Below are 16626 nucleotides of genomic sequence, written 5' to 3'. Positions count from 1 at the left end.
ATGAAGTTTTCACCGTTGTTTAACAGTAATTAATTTTCGTTGAAGAACCTAGAGAGCATACAAGGTAGGTTTGCATATACCAAGTTTCTTATCTCTTGAACCAATCTATTGTTGATAGTAATTAAATATTGTTCAATACTTGATAAATGTAATGTAGTAAAAATGTTATTTTCTCTCTTTTTTATTTATACACTTTTTTTATTTACATATTGTTCAAATCAATCAACAACAACAACAACACCGCCTTATCCCACTAAGTGGGGTCGGCTACATGGATTGTTCAAATCAATCAATAGTATATCAATAGTATATATATAAAGTAAGGTTTTTTATGCCATGTGTCACTTCCACATTCATTCTCAATATTTTTATTGTTTTTTCTATGTTATTTAACATAAATATCTCAACAAACTTTTGATCTTATGCACTCAGTATTTTTTATCTCAACAAACTACACATCAATCAATCAATAGTATATATATAAAGTAAGGTTTTTTATGCCACGTGTCACTTCCACATTCATTCTCAATATTTTTATTGTTTTTTCTATTTTATTTAACATAAATATCTCAACAAACTTTTGATCTTATGCACTCAGTATTTTTTATCTCAACAAACTACACATCAATCAATCAATAGTATATATATAAAGTAAGGTTTTTTATGCCACGTGTCACTTCCACATTCATTCTCAATATTTTTATTATTTTTTCTATTTTTAAAAACCAATATTTTATTTAACAAAAATCGGGTTTACGAGCTACTTGATCGGATTGCTCCGAAACATCCCCAGAAAATCAGAAAAAATTCAAGGACCATGACTCCCATAGAAGGGTCTTCTTACGGGACTCCGCCCCTCAAAATCCAAAATTCCATCGTTTAGACCCATTTTTCATTTTTATTAATTTTCATATTCTCAGAAAAATCCGAAAAAATTTCCGTTAGTTTTATTTGATTTTTAGAATTTTTTGGTACTATTTTTATATTTTTATGATTTTATTTGACAGGTTTTTAGCATTTTTTACTTAGTTTTTTTTGTTGTTTTTAAAAGGAAAACTCAAAACTGTTGAAATGTGAGAGAGTCTGATGACTGATTATACATAAGAATTGTCCGAATTATAAAATCCAAAATAGTAAACATGAATCAAAATTTTAAAATCCGGAATGCACAAGGGCATTTTTAGAAATTTTACAGGGCGCGGGAGAAGGCAATAGGGTGGGAAAGTAATAGTCCATGTTTAAAGGACCCAAAACTATTACCACTTGGACTAATTCATTATTGATTTTGTTACACTTTTTATTCTTGCATTGGACATTCATCTCATCATTTATATTTATTTTTAATTTTTTTGAAATATTTATATTTATTTTTATGATATTATTATAATTGTAAATTTAAATAAATTCAATCTAATATACTGACACATGTATTCGTGCACACAAACTTATAAAACTTATTTAATATCTAACCCGGGCAACGCCGGGTCTCTAAACTAGTATATAAAGTAAGGTTTTTTATGTCACGTGTCACTTCCACATTCATTCTTAATATTTTTATTATTTTTCTATTTTTTAAAACAAATATTTTCTTTCGCATAAATATCTCAACAAACTTTTAATCTTATCCACTCAATATTTTATTTGAATTTTTATTGAATTTCTAATATTTTATGTAGCAGAAATATCTCAACAAACTACATATAATACTTTCAATTAAGTTTACATATACGATCTTATTATATGATTAAAAGACTCCAATTGACTTGTTATTTTATTTTAGGAAAAGAAGCTTCAATTAGTTACTTTTAGCACTGTATCATTCAATTAGTTTTTCTGTTTGAGGAAAAAAGGGTTCGATTTCAATTAAGTTTACATATACGATCTTATTATATGATTAAAAGACTCCAATTGGTTTGTTATTTTATTTTAGGAAAAGAAGCTTCAATTAGTTACTTTTAGCACTGTATCATTCAATTAGTTTTTTTGTTTGAGAAAAAAAGGGTTTGATTAGTTTTTTTTTTTGAATTTTATGTAGCAGAAATATCTCAACAAACTACATATAATACTTTCAATTAAGTTTACATATATGATCTTATTATATGATTAAAAGACTCCAATTGGTTTGTTATTTTATTTTAGGAAAAGAAGCTTCAATTAGTTACTTTTAGCACTGTATCATTCAATTAGTTTTTCTGTTTGAGGAAAAAAGAGTTCGATTAGTTTTTTTTTTTTTGACAAAAAAAGTTTGATTAGTTATTATGTTATCTTTTAGCAGTATATTCTAATGCAAATGTTAACTATAAATAAATGAATTTTTGCTAATCACATGTTCAATTATTTTGAGTACAAACGGAAACTCCAAACCTTCTTTTCATCTAACTTTTTCCCTTCTTCAGGTTTGTCAAACACCAATTCTATTATTTCTCATACATATACTTTGATATATATATTTCAACACTTTCTAATGCTACTTTTTTTATAATTAACATGTTTTCATCTTTTTGTTATTTTTATTGTTTGATTTCTGAAGACAACTTTTCAAACATCTTAAACACTTCTTCTAATGTTCACACACACACACACACACACTTATAATACCTTATTCAATTTTGATTCCCAACCAACCAAATCATAAATTTCATCATTCTGTTTTTTGCTTTTCTTTTTCAAAAATTATGGCTACAAAATTTAACTCCATTGATGACCCCAATCAATCAATAGTATATAAATAACGTAAGGTATTTTATATCACGTTTCGACTCCACGTTTATTCTAATTTTTTTTTATTAATCTTCTATTTTTAGGTGAAGATTTAATTTTGCATAGATATCTCAACAAGTTCTTTCTTTTCATCAAAAAGATTTTCTTCTTTCTTTTTTTTTTTGACGATGAAAACAATTTCATTAAGGAAAGTCTGGCAATACAGTAGAAACTCTTTAATTTAATACTCGGTAAATTAATAAACTCTCTAAAATAATAAATTTGTCCGGTCCCGACTTGGGCCAATGTAAAAAATTGAAAAACTCGATAAAATAATAAGATAATAATTTTTCGGGAGATCCCTTTATAATTTTCGGTCCCAAGAAAATCATAAATTAATAATTCATAGAAACTGAAAAAATATATATTAAGAATTCACTAAACACATTTGTTCCTCTTGTTTACATTTATTGTACTTTAAAAGTCATCATTGATTTCAAATGCATATGAACACAATATTTACTAATTTACGTTGAGTCCCAATGTTCGCTGCAACGTAATTCTAAGAGGCATAGACTAATTTGCATTTTTGTTTGGTATGTACAGTATAATTACTTAAAAACTCTTTAAATTAATAATTATTAATTTATCGATAAATTAATAACTCTCTAAATTAATAAATTTCTCCGGTCCTGACATTATTAATTTATAGAGTTTTAACTGTAAATCAAATGGCAAGACTGTAGAAATACAAGGCGGAGTTTCTTCGACCCATATGCAATCTAAATTCTTAAGAGCATATTTAGCTAAATAATGAGCAGCTTGGTTGGCTTCACGCCTAACATGCAAAAAATTTAAGCTACGAAAACTATCCTTAAAACTAATACAATCTCGAATAATAGAGCCAACATAGTTGAGAGATGCATTCAACGCTAAAAAATTTTCTTCTTTCTATTTAACATATATATATATATATATATATATATATATATATATATATCTCAACAAACTAAATACATTACATTGATATTTTCCAATAAATATGTTACTTCATTATCGGATTAAAAAATCATTTTTTGGTACAATTATTAAAAAATTAATTTAATTTTATCATAATTTATTTCAATAGTTTATTTTTTTATATTCAATATTTTTGTCGCTTTCACATTTATTTTGAATATTTTTTATTTTTGAATAATATTTATTTTAATTTGATATAAATATACCAGTGTATAATTTTTTAATGTTTTTATAATATCATGTATTTTATTGAACTAAATTTATTATTTTTTTATATTTTTTAAATAATTTATTTATTATTTTTTATGTATCATAAATATCTCAACAAACTAAATATATTAGTATATATTTTTGTTTTGTTTTTGTTATATCTTATCTATTAAAACCTAATTTTTATAATTGCATAAATTACATGTTACTTCTTTTTATTTATCTTTTAGCATCATATTCCAATTCAAACTTTAACAATAAATCTAGGTTCCTTTTGTTTTATATCCATTTTTTTAATGTTGTTTTATTTTGCTTTATCATAGTTTATTTCAAGAAATTTTTTTTTCAAATTTTTAGTATATTTTATTTATTATTTTTTATGTAACATAATTGTCTTAACAAACTACATTTGGAGCGGAGACATTGAAAAAAGGAAGCTTGTGACTGTTTCCTGGAAGAAGGTTTGCAGACCTTTTGATGAGGGGGGCTGGGTCTTAGATCTCTTGTTCATCTCAATGAAGCTAGTAACCTTAGAATGTGCTCGGAGTTGTTGACTTCAGATAAGGAATGGGCCAACTTTCTTAGAGCTAGAATTTTGAAGAATGGTAAGTTTATTTCTTACCATATATATTCCTCTTTGTGGAGTAGTATGAAGCCTGAACTCTCTATTTCTAGTGCTAATTCCACTTGGTTAATTGGTGATGGAACTTTTGTTAATTTTTGGAATGACTCTTGGTGTGGGGAACCTTTATCCCATCAACTTCATCTTAATCCTCATATCTCTGGTCACTTATCTGCCAAGGTTTGTGATTTCATCCGTAATGGTCAATGGGAGGTTCCACAGTTTTTGCTAGCTTACTTTCCCAATTTGGCTAATCTTGTTTCTCAAGTTACTCTTCCAATGCATCCGACTTCTGATAGATGGATATGGAAACACTCTAATAATGGTGATTTATCTCTTAAAGAAGCTTATGTGTTCAAAGCCTCTCATTCTCAGAAGGTTAAGTGGTCAAAAGCTATTTGGTCTTCTGACATTCCTCCCTCTAAATCTTTGGTAGCTTGGAGACTTAAGCATGGAAAGACTCCCACCGATGACCAACTTGTTTTGAGGGGAATGTCTTTAGCCTCTATGTGTAGTTGTTGCTTTAAGGCTCATGAAACTGCCACCCATCTTTTCTTTCATTGCAGTTTTGCCCTTAATTTATGGAGTTGGCTAGCTTCTGTTCTCAATAGGAGGCTTCAATATAGATGGCGCAGCCGGTGGTACCCCATCGAAGGCTGCGTGTGGTGGTATCTTCAGAAACAACGAAGCTGAATGTATAGGTTGTTTTGCTCAAAACTTGGGTTTAGGATCCTCTTTATTTGCTGAATTATCAGGAGCCATGCATGCTATTGAGATTGCTCATAGTAAAGGCTGGCTTAATTTTTGGTTAGAGATTGATTCTATGTTAGTCCTGCTGGCCTTCAAATCTATCTCTTTAGTTCCCTGGAGAATCAGAACTAGATGGGATAATTGCCTTTCTCTATCAAGGCAGATGAACTTTTTGGTCACACATATTTTTAGGGAAGGCAATTGTTGTGCTGATAGATTAGCAAATATTGGTATGTCGTGTAATTCTATTTTATGGATGAATGAGATTCACTTACAAGTTAGAGCTGATTACATTAGGGATAGGTTAGGCTTACCCTGTTATAGGTTTGTAAATGGTTGAAAGGTTAAGGCTTTTTGTCCCCCTTTCTTTTTGGTTTCTTTTTTAATATATAGTTGATGCTTTTTGCATCAACAGCCTTATAAAAAAAAAAAAACAAACTACATATATTATATTCTTTTTTTCTTTCAAAGGTTATTGTTATATTTTATCTTTAAAACCTAATTTTTAAATTTCTTAAATTATTTGCTATTTCTTTATCTTTTAGCATCATATGCCAATTCAATTTTTAACTATTCACATATTTTTCACATATTTTTAGGACTATAAAATTAAGGGATTTTTGCTAAACAACTTTGAAATAAACCTTTCTTATTCTTCAGGTTTGACAAATATCACTTCTAAAAAAAAAATCATACACTTTTTCATATACTATTGATTTTTCTGGGGAAACTTTATTAACATTATTCACACTCTAAATATAAAATATCGAGACTCGATCATTAGAATGTGAAGAAGGCCGAATTTTAAAGAGATCACAATATATTTAATCAATATGGTTTTTATGGATGATAGAGCATGCATCAAATTTTTTCTTCTTGAACGTTCACTAACATGATTTCACATCAACTTAATTATTTTTCTATGCTAATATTTATTTGATTTTGTTGTTGATGATATTTTAGTGGATCAAAATGCAATGCACTGTATTAAGCGGCAATGTTACAAAATATCAATCTTCGTTGTTTGATGTAATATGTTATGAGATAAAAAGTATCTTTAATTTCTAATAACTACCATAAATTTATAGCAACTTTCTATGAAGATAGAATATTTTATAAAACTATAACCATTGTGAAGATGTATAATTTTTTTTAAGGAGTTAATTTATATGTCTTTTGTCTATTTATTCATTATACTAATTTTGGGTAACTATGATATAGGTTCACAAGTTCCACTATCGATAGAGATGACTAATCTCCGTCGAGAATCGGTGGGAGGCACAAAAGGTGGATTATTCCCTTTCAATCAATTTTTTTTTCTCATATGCATGTGCCACGAAACAAACCCATGACCACATGCTTAAAGGGACTCAAAACTCTTACCATTTGGATTAATAATTAATTATTGATTTTGTTACACATTTTATTCTTGCATTGGATATTCATCCAACCATTTATATTTATTTTTAAGATATTATTATAATTATAAATTTAATTTAATATACTTACACATGTATTTGGACATACAGATTATAAACTTATTTAATTTAACCTGGGCAACGCCAGGGCTCTAAACTAGTAAATATATTATTATGGGGTTCTCATGAACATATCTCAGTTGACATAGAGGTTGCAGCATGTAGAGGTTGAGGTTCGAACCCTAAATTCCTCACTTATTCACGTACTAATTCTGCTTTTAAATAAAAGCACAAAAGAAATTGAACTTATTAACTTATTATGAATTTCATTTAACACCCCTTTATTAACATAATATTATCATCGTTTAGTTCTTTACAAATTACCCCTTATACTATGAATTTGGATCCCCTGCAATTACGGACCGCACACACTCACTTAATCATCACAACAACGACTTTTAAATCGAAATGAGACAATTTCTATTTAAAGTTAATTTTTATATATAAAAATTAAAATTTGCATTGAAATTTAAATTGTTCAATCTAGATCTTTTTTTTTTGGTGGTGTTACAAAGTAACAAAGCAAAAAGAAACAAAAAAAGGAAAAAAACTAAACACTACATAGCTAGTTTATCTCTCAGAAGGAGAGACTCTAAGCCATCTGGAGGACGCTCCCAATGAGCTGAAGAAGCGGAATGGGCACCCTTCTTAGCCATAAAATCAGCACATATATTCTGCTCCCTTGGAATATGAACTAAATTGATAGTCCCATGGTGCAAGGCATCTGAGATTTCTAGTAACACAGAGGCATACACATGCAAACTTGCATTTGTCACATTGAGAATAAGGTCTATTGCTTCCAAACAGTCACTCTCGCAAATGAAGTGTGTATAGCCAAGATCATAACAAGTTGCAATCCCAAGTTGAATCGCACGAAGTTCCGCCAAGAGTGCATCACCGCCATTTCCAAAATGAGTGAACCCTGCTATCCAATTCCCTTCATGTTCAATCTAGATCTATCAATCAGTGATGTATTTTATGAATGTGTCGAAATCTAAATTCTTATTTTTTATATGAAAGGTTTTAGAAACTATAATTTTGATCCACGACACTTCTTAATTTTATTGATTAATATATATCTTCAAAACTTTTAATTCATAAAATTAGTTTTTTTCATTTAAGCAATACATAAAATTATATCAAACACAATAAATTTTTGAATATGGGCATAGTCTTGGTGTGCGGAATATTCTTGGGTTTTCTATTTTTTGAGATTATTTTTTCATCCTACAATCTTCTCGCACACTTAATTTTGGATTTAAAAAACTGAAAAATTTGAATGAGATTTATATTTTTAGAATATATAATCTGAAATTCAGTAAGGGGCACGAGAAGTCAATAGTGTGAGATAAACAATTCTATTATAATTTTATGGTTCAATGTACTCATTTGATCATTTGAAAAATAGTATTGTATAACCATATTTAAGGCAACTTTGTTTTCATTGTTTTCTTTGGACGAAAACAATAGAAAGAAAGAAAGAAAAAGAAGGTAAAAACACAATATTAAAATAGTATTGTATAACCATATTTAAGGCAACTTTGTTTTCATTGTTTTCTTTGGACGAAAACAATAGAAAGAAAGAAAGAAAAAGAAGGTAAAAACACAATAATATTTTTTGGTAGTGACCGAAGTTTGAACCCCGGACCTTGCATATTTTATGCATTGTCCTAACCAACTAAGTCAAGCTCACGAGGACAAGTAAAAACACAATATAAATGTAGAAGAGAATTATTCTAAAAGTTGTTGCAAAATTATTGTACATATATTTTTCAATGAATTTTCAATAGAGTTTGTCTATCTTCTACTCCCTCCGTTTCAAAATGGGTGTCACTTTAGCAAAAAAAATTGTTTCAAAATGAATGTCACTTTACATTTTCAATACAACTTTAATTTTTTTTCCTTCCAACTTTACCCTCAATAAATACTCCAACTTTTCTCTCACACAATTTTCAATGCAATTTTAATTTTGTCTTTTTCTTATAAAGTAAGGCAGTTTAGTAAAAGCTTTATATCTAATGATTATTTCATTCTATTTCTTAATCTGTGTGCTAAAGCATAAAACGACACTCATTTTAAAACAGAGAGAGTATAAACAACATCGGTGGGTCCATGAGGATCATATATAGGATCATTATCAATTAATCTTAAGAATTCTGATCATATCTTGACACCTTAGCTGGATGCCATTGCCTGCTCAACACCACAAATATTCCAATTCACCAAGGCAATGTCCTCATCCAAATATATTGTAGCATTATTTATGGTACACTGAGATTTTGAAATTTCCGTTATTTGCTTCTCGTTATTGTTAAAGTCAAAAAGAATTTATCAGGCATTACAATATGGGCTGCCCCGCCCAGTTAGGTATGGTCCTCTATTAACCCGCAAGCCAACGGGGCGGAGCAGACCAGCTTAAGAGCGCGGACTCAAACACATACACCAGCTTAATCAACAGGCGGACTGACGGATTAGCAGATTGACTTGTCCGACAAATTTATTTATTTATTTTCACTTTTTTAACAAGCAATGCCACAAAACCAACATAACTCCAATCCAACAACATTAAGTAATTTAATTTGTAGAACAAATTTATATAGAAATTGTGTGTAGATGAAATGCATATAGAATTTGCATGTAGAATTTGCAACCAACATATATAATCATATTAATATGTAATAATACATTAAGATTCCATCTGCCTAAAACATAGTTTTTTGACCCGAAATTAACCATATTCATAGTTTTTTTTTTCTTCTCTATTTCAATCAAAATAAGTGTTTTACACATAGATCTCGGTTTTTTTCTTTGTGATTTCATAGTTTGAGTACGACGTTGTATTGTTTGTCGTTTTGTGTGGCATTGTATTGTTTGTCGTCTTGTGCGACGTTGTTTGATTTCGTGTCTTATTGCGATGTTCATTTGGTTTTTATTAAAAGATTAATTATTCAATCAATGATTTGTACGTCAATGGTGCATATTCGGATGCATCGGTATTTCGATCACTTTAATGTTATCATATTACTTATAGGCATTTTGCCGTTGTATTGTATTAACTTGGATGTCGTGAGTTTGTTTATATATTCACTATTTACATTTTTGGCGTTGTTGAATGATGTACTGTATCAATTTAAATGAATAACTATCATTTTGCTTTTTTTTTTTTTAAAAAAAAAAAAAGATCATATTAGTATGTAATGCATACTACATAAAAAAAAGTTTAGCATAAATCAATTTATTACTAAAGTATAAATCAGATTTATAAATCTGGAGTATGCATTGATAAAAGATTTATGAATCAGATTAGAATGTAATGCATATACTAGATATAAAAACACACTTAATCATGTAGTTGGCATACATGTAGATGCTTATGAATTATGCTCTTTACCCAAAAGTTTTTACTCATTCTCAACTGAACTGATCAAAATACCCCTACGCATGTTAACTCACGTTAGTGTTAAATTTGCGTGAGTTAACTCACACAGAGATTTACACAGAGATTTACACTAGTGTGAGTTAACTCATGCTGAGATTCGCACTAGCATGAGTTAACTCATGCTGCGGGAGTTAACTCACACATGGACATTTTGGTCATTTCACTTGGGAATGAGCAAATTTTTTTTAGGTAAAAAGCAGAATTCATGCTTATTAGTTTAGAATATTTCCTCCGATCACATTTATACTAAGAAGCCCGGATACTCCAAAATGGTGCCGTACCCGTGTCGGACCGATACTCCGCGGATACTCCGGATACCGTATCCCAGAAGTATCGGAATTAATTATTTTAATTTAAAATATATATTTTATCGGATACTTAAAAGATACTCGACAGATACACACAGATACTTATAAGATACTTCACACAGACATATCCAAAAAAAATAAAGTGTATAAAAATGAGATTGTGTTGTGAAAATTTAAGATACGAATCACTATAATTACTTTTCAATTAACAAATTAAATATTATGATTTTGGTGGATGAAAGTAACGAGAGAGGGGAGATTTAATCAATCAACATTAAACAAACTTTGTTTTGAGTTCTTTTATTGATACATTTGTTGATATCCTAACATATGAATGAAAATAGAATATGATTTATACAAAAACTTTACATTTTTTATTTTGATCATATGTATTTTTTTTTTTTGTAAATTGTAACTTTTATGATTATATAGTATGAGTAATCAATGTTTTTTTAAGTATTTTACACGCATATAAATTTTAATATAAATATTTTGTTAACGTATCTTAGCCGTATCGTATCCTAAATTTTAAAAATTTCGCGTATTCGCGTACCCGGATCGTATCGTACCCGTATCGCACTACGTATCCGGGCTTCATTATAAGTATGAGCTTTAAACCTCAAATTTTATAGGCCATGTGCATTTGGTTCCAAATTTTAAAGGCCTCACATTTTTAACTTCAAATATAATTATATTAGTTGAATTCTACAAACATGTTTGATCCTAGATTAGATGGTAGTTAATTCAAAATTTGTGATTCATGTTGCAAGTTTGATCTCAATGCTAGCTTCTTTTATTGGTTATAATATGTACCTTAATTTTTTTTTCTCTTTAAATTTCTATCAAGACATGTAGTATAAGATCAAAGTTTACAAAATTAAAAAAGTAATTTATATTTTCATCAAAATTCTATATTATTTTGTTGTTTTAAGATCTAACAATTGGTAAATAATGTCTATATTAAATATTATTTTTAACATATATTAACAATCAAGTAATTTTTTTTAAAAAAACTCATGCACTAATGGAGTTAACTCTATTAGAAGGGGTTAGATTCGAAAAATATGACAAACTAATGTTCAAATTTTGATTTGGAGAGATACCCACAATTAATGTCAAACACACCCCAAATAAAGTTATTTTCAGTCAAAGGAACGTATGGGAAAAACTTATTAATTTTTATATTATTCTCACTCAATATACCAAAAAGGTCTCAATTCAAAACTATTGAGCCGACGTTGGTCGGACATTTAATGTGAGTACCTCGTTTAGTATCAAATTTTAATTTATCACATTAGACTCAACCTCATTTAGTAACGAAACCTTAATAACTTGCATGGGTTCATGTCAAAAAAAAAAAAAAAAAACTTACATGGGTTAACTAAAATTTTAAGGGAAATGTTAACGAGTGCTTTCGGGATACTCTTTAAGCACTTTAAATAGTAAGTTTTTTTTTTTTATAAAAAGCTGTGTATTTAATGTAGAGAAAATTGTAATAGTTGACTTTTTAAATGAATAATTGCTAAATTTTGGATCCTTAAAGAGTGCCCCGGAGGCCATGGTCGTGTTGTGGGTGAGACTCATGTCTTACTAAGTTTTTTGTTTGTTTGTTTTTTTTTAAAAAAAAAACTTCATGTCTTACTAACTTTATTATTTAATTCCCTCCCCTACTTCCTTTTAAGAGAATAGTTCCCACCAATTTTTATATTTTTTTATGTGCATACAAAATTAGAACTCAACTTTTCTTATCTCAAACCTCCAAGCCTTCACTCAACAAGATGCACTACTTCTTCTATATAAGGTCACTTCTCCCCCTTTGTTTTGATAACTCCAGATTAACACTGGAGCTCAAAACATTCTTCAACAATTGTTTTTATATTAGGAAAACTCTAACCTTATTAGATTCTTGTTCTAATAATACACCAAAATGGATTCAACTTTGGCTTACATCATTGTCCTCTTTCTTCTTACCTTATTTTCATTTATGTTCTTTCCAAAACGACCTAGAACAAAACAAACAAGTGCAAAACTTCCTCCTGGTTCAATGGGGTGGCCTTACATAGGACAAACCCTTCAACTCTACTCCCAAGACCCAAATCTTTTCTTCTTCTCCAAACAAAAAAGGTTGCTATGCTACCTATCTAGTTCCACTCCGCCTCCATGTTTCTCTCATCATTTTTATGGATTCAGATTCTCTGCATCTGATGTAGCCACCGCAGAGTCATTAAATTTATACTCCCTCCGTTTTTTAATATAAGTAAATTTTGACTTTTAGGTTTATTCAATTAATGATGTATGTGGTTTATATTATAAACCACATACATAGTTAATTGAATGAACCTAAAAGTCAAAATTTGCTTATATTAAAAAACGGAGGGAGTAAGAGATAAAATATTTAAATTCTCCATACTCATCTAATAATTCTGCCGTGACTAATCCAATTCATGCAGAGAATCAAATTGAATATCTAAAGTAGTCTTTATGGTGTGGTCGATTGTAGATGATATGAGGACTAAACACTATTGTTTTAATCTCATTAAACTTTTAATACCTATATAAGACACATTTTAATTGTGAATGTAACTAAAAAACATTATGGTTATTAATATATTAATTTTAGGTACGGAGAAATATTCAAGACGAACATTCTTGGATGTAAGTGTGTGATGTTGGCAAGTCCTGAAGCTGCACGTTTTGTGTTGGTGACACAATCTCACTTATTTAAACCAACATATCCTAAAAGCAAAGAACGTTTGATTGGTCCTTGTGCTTTGTTTTTCCACCAAGGTGAGTACCATTTGCGTTTGAGGAAGCTTATTCAGAGGTCTCTCTCCCTCGATTCACTTCGCAACTTGGTTCCTGAAATTGAAGCCTTAGCCCTTTCCACCATCAAATCTTGGGGTGATGATGGATGCATAATTAACACTTTTAAGGAAATGAAAAAAGTAGGTTATATTATATCTTATAATTTATTTTTAGCTAGTTTTTTTTTTCCTATATCGCGTGATTTTAAATTGCGGCTGTAGTCACATTGGTGTTGCAATATTTGATATTGCAAAAACCTTACTCAAATGTGATTCAAGTTGCAGACGACAATTTAAAACCACAATGATTGGACCAATGATTGAATTGATTATTATATAGTACTATTTATATTGAAGTGTCACATTTCTGGCATTAATTTTTGTATGGTTTTACTAAATTGTTGTTATGTGGAATGTGATGTGTGGAACAATAAAGGGTCAATAATTAATTAAGTGGTCCATCTTTGATCTTTTGCAGTTTTCTTTTGAAGTTGGTATTCTCAAAGTTTTTGGCAATCTAGAGCCAAGGTTGAGGGAAGAGCTAAAGAAGAATTATTGGATTGTTGACAATGGTTACAATTCATTTCCAACTCAAATTCCTGGTACACAATACAAAAAAGCACTCTTGGTAAGTACTATATTAATTCAAGAAATTTAATTTATGTTTTTAAATGTATTGTTTTTGAATTTTACTATACTTTTTGTGAAGGCAAGAGAGAAACTTGGAAGTATTTTGAAGGAAATAATTAGTGAGAGGAAGGAGAAGAAGTTGCTTGAAAGTGAAAGAGATCTTTTGAGCTGTTTCTTGAATTGGAAAGGAGAAGGAGGAGAAATATTATCTGATGATGAAATTGGAGATAACATTATTGGAGTGCTTTTTGCTGCTCAGGATACCACAGCTACTGTCATGACATGGGTGATCAAGTACTTGCATGATGAACCAAAACTTCTCGAATGTGTAAAGGTACGATCAAGAGATAAATTCAAGAAATTTAACTTAGTTTAATTTTTGGTGGTTTCTACGGTGGATTGCTTTGATAGGTGGTTCACTGTAGACCAGAAGTTAAAGTTCACTCAAAACTCTACTGAAGATCGAAGACGTCTCTTAAAAGTAGAAAGTCAGAATCCTCTTCGTTTTTTACTGTTGAGTCGGTAATCTAATTGGTGTCGTCTGTTTGACAAAAACATACAAAAACGAATATGTGTTGAGTTTTGAGGCACGTCTATTTGTTTTTTTCTTGTTTTTGTTAAACCGACATCAATGAAGTCAGTGTCTCAACCATGAAGACGAAGAGAATTGAGAACTTCTACTTATGTATGGCAATGTTTGTCGTCATTGAAGTTTCGAGCGATTTTTTTAAATACCAATCCATGGTGGACCATATGATAAAAGATTTTTTAGATTTGACATATCTATGTCAAGTGACACTATAATTTGTGGTAATGCTTGCTTTGTAGGCTGAGCAGAAGGCAATTCACAAGGAAAATGATGGTAAACTACAGCTGAATTGGAATCAGACTAGAAACATGCCAATTACCTATAAGGTATAAGCAGTTAATGCAATGTTTCAATCTCAATTTTTAAAATGAATCTCAAACTTTGTTATTAGTCTCGGCATTTATGCGCGGAGGATACTTTTATAAATGCAAGAAGTTTATATCCTTATTCTTGTTGTGTTTATTAGTAAGAATCTAAGAATTGAATTTTGTGGAATTTTTCAGGTTGTGTTGGAGAGCATGAGAATGGCAAGTGTTATATCATTTCCATTTAGAGAAGCAGTAGCTGATGTAGAGTACAAAGGTAAGAGCAATACTTTCTATATTTGCAAAAGCATTCAAAATGGGAAATTTTTTCTAGGGTCAAATTATCCACTATGTAATGTCACAGCTATTTTGAGTCCATACTATTATACTATGCTGAAAATTCCCAATGTGAAAAACGTTCATTTTAAATAATATACGAGCAAGCACATGAAAAATATGACTCACATGAGAATATTATGAACCAGGATTCCTAATCCCAAAAGGGTGGAAAGCAATGCCACTGTTCAGAAATATTCATCATAATCCTGAATTTTTTCCAGAGCCTCATAAATTCAACCCTTCAAGATTTGAGGTACGAATGAGTCAATTATAATGGTAATACATGGTTAAGGCTAATTACTTGTCAAATATATGAATAGTAATTTTGTTATTTGTTGATACAGGTTTCACCAAAACCAAATACTTTCATGCCATTTGGTAGTGGAGTACATGCTTGTCCTGGCAATGAGCTTGCTAAGCTGGAGACCCTTATTATGATCCATCATTTGGTCGTCAAGTTTAGGTATTGTTGATTAATATTCAAGTGAAAGTAAAATGATAAAAATAAAAAGAGATCAACGAATGGATTATAGTTAATCAAGAGAAAATAAAATGTTAGAAACAAAAGGAGATCAATGAATGGATTATACTTAATCAAGAGAAGAAGAAAAAAGTCAAATTAATTTATAATATTTGTCCTAAGAGCACTTGTTATAAAATTTAATATAGAATATTCGTCTTAAAAGTTCAATGCACAACTTTTTAAAATGTTCAATTTTCTTTTTCTTCCTTAGAGTGGACAACTATATACCTTATAAATAATAAACCAAATGCAAAAATTCATTTATTAATTTATAATTTTGCCATACATTTTTTTAATTAAATGCACAAATTCATTTAGGAAAAGAGAAACACAATTTTGACATACATTTTCAAATTAAAATGAAATGTCAAATTTCCAATAACTGATCAAATATCTCTTGCTAATGATACTAGTAAATTTGTGTTATGTGATATGTGAAAGATTTTGCTTTTGGTATATAGGTTGGAAGTGGTAGGATCACACTGTGGGATTCAATATGGCCCATTTCCATTGCCTTTGAATGGACTCCCAGCCAGGTGTTGGAGAGAATCTACCAGCATGCTAGAAAAAGATTCATTGGGGAAGAAATGAATGACATCATTGCTGAGAAAAAAATCCACTTTCCATAGCCATAAATTAATCTTTTTTCTTTATCTTTTCTATATTAATTAACTATGTAATTTTTTTCATAGGTGGGCACTTCAACTTTTGCCCCCTCTATCCTACAAAATCCCATGCAAGCGTCCTTAAAAAAAGATTGGAAAAGCCTCAACAGGGGATGTATCTTTCATAATTTCATTTACTCTGCAAAGCATGAGAATTTGATATAAATAGAGTCAAGGGGATTTGGTTACTACTATTATAATAATTTTTTTTGACAATACTACTATTATAATTAGTTACCGAAAA

At 29.6% G+C, this 16626-nt stretch overlaps 2 protein-coding genes across 2 annotated transcripts; one reads left to right on the top strand and one right to left on the bottom strand.

The window, feature by feature from the left end:
• Positions 1 to 7337: 7337 nt before the first annotated feature.
• On the bottom strand, positions 7338 to 9815 carry LOC146952037 (uncharacterized). Its single transcript, XM_085746555.1, has 2 exons — positions 9806 to 9815; positions 7338 to 7717 (listed from the first exon to the last, which is right to left on the bottom strand). The coding sequence occupies exons 1-2, from the start codon at positions 9813 to 9815 to the stop codon at positions 7338 to 7340; spliced, it is 390 nt and encodes a 129-aa protein (XP_085602681.1).
• Positions 9816 to 12353: 2538 nt separating this feature from the next.
• Positions 12354 to 16626, top strand: LOC146952036 (abscisic acid 8'-hydroxylase CYP707A1-like). The gene is made up of 9 exons (XM_085757660.1): positions 12354 to 12651; positions 13148 to 13472; positions 13810 to 13959; positions 14041 to 14295; positions 14790 to 14876; positions 15054 to 15132; positions 15341 to 15447; positions 15539 to 15657; positions 16179 to 16626. Exons 1-9 carry the CDS (start codon positions 12455 to 12457, stop codon positions 16306 to 16308), a joined length of 1449 nt encoding a protein of 482 aa, XP_085613786.1. The 5' UTR covers positions 12354 to 12454; the 3' UTR covers positions 16309 to 16626.

The sequence above is a fragment of the Medicago sativa genome, chromosome 1 (genome assembly GCF_051527215.1).
Source record: "Medicago sativa cultivar Bolivia chromosome 1, Bolivia_mono, whole genome shotgun sequence".
Taxonomy (NCBI): domain Eukaryota; kingdom Viridiplantae; phylum Streptophyta; class Magnoliopsida; order Fabales; family Fabaceae; genus Medicago; species Medicago sativa.
This window is presented reverse-complemented; position numbering and strand designations above follow the sequence as displayed.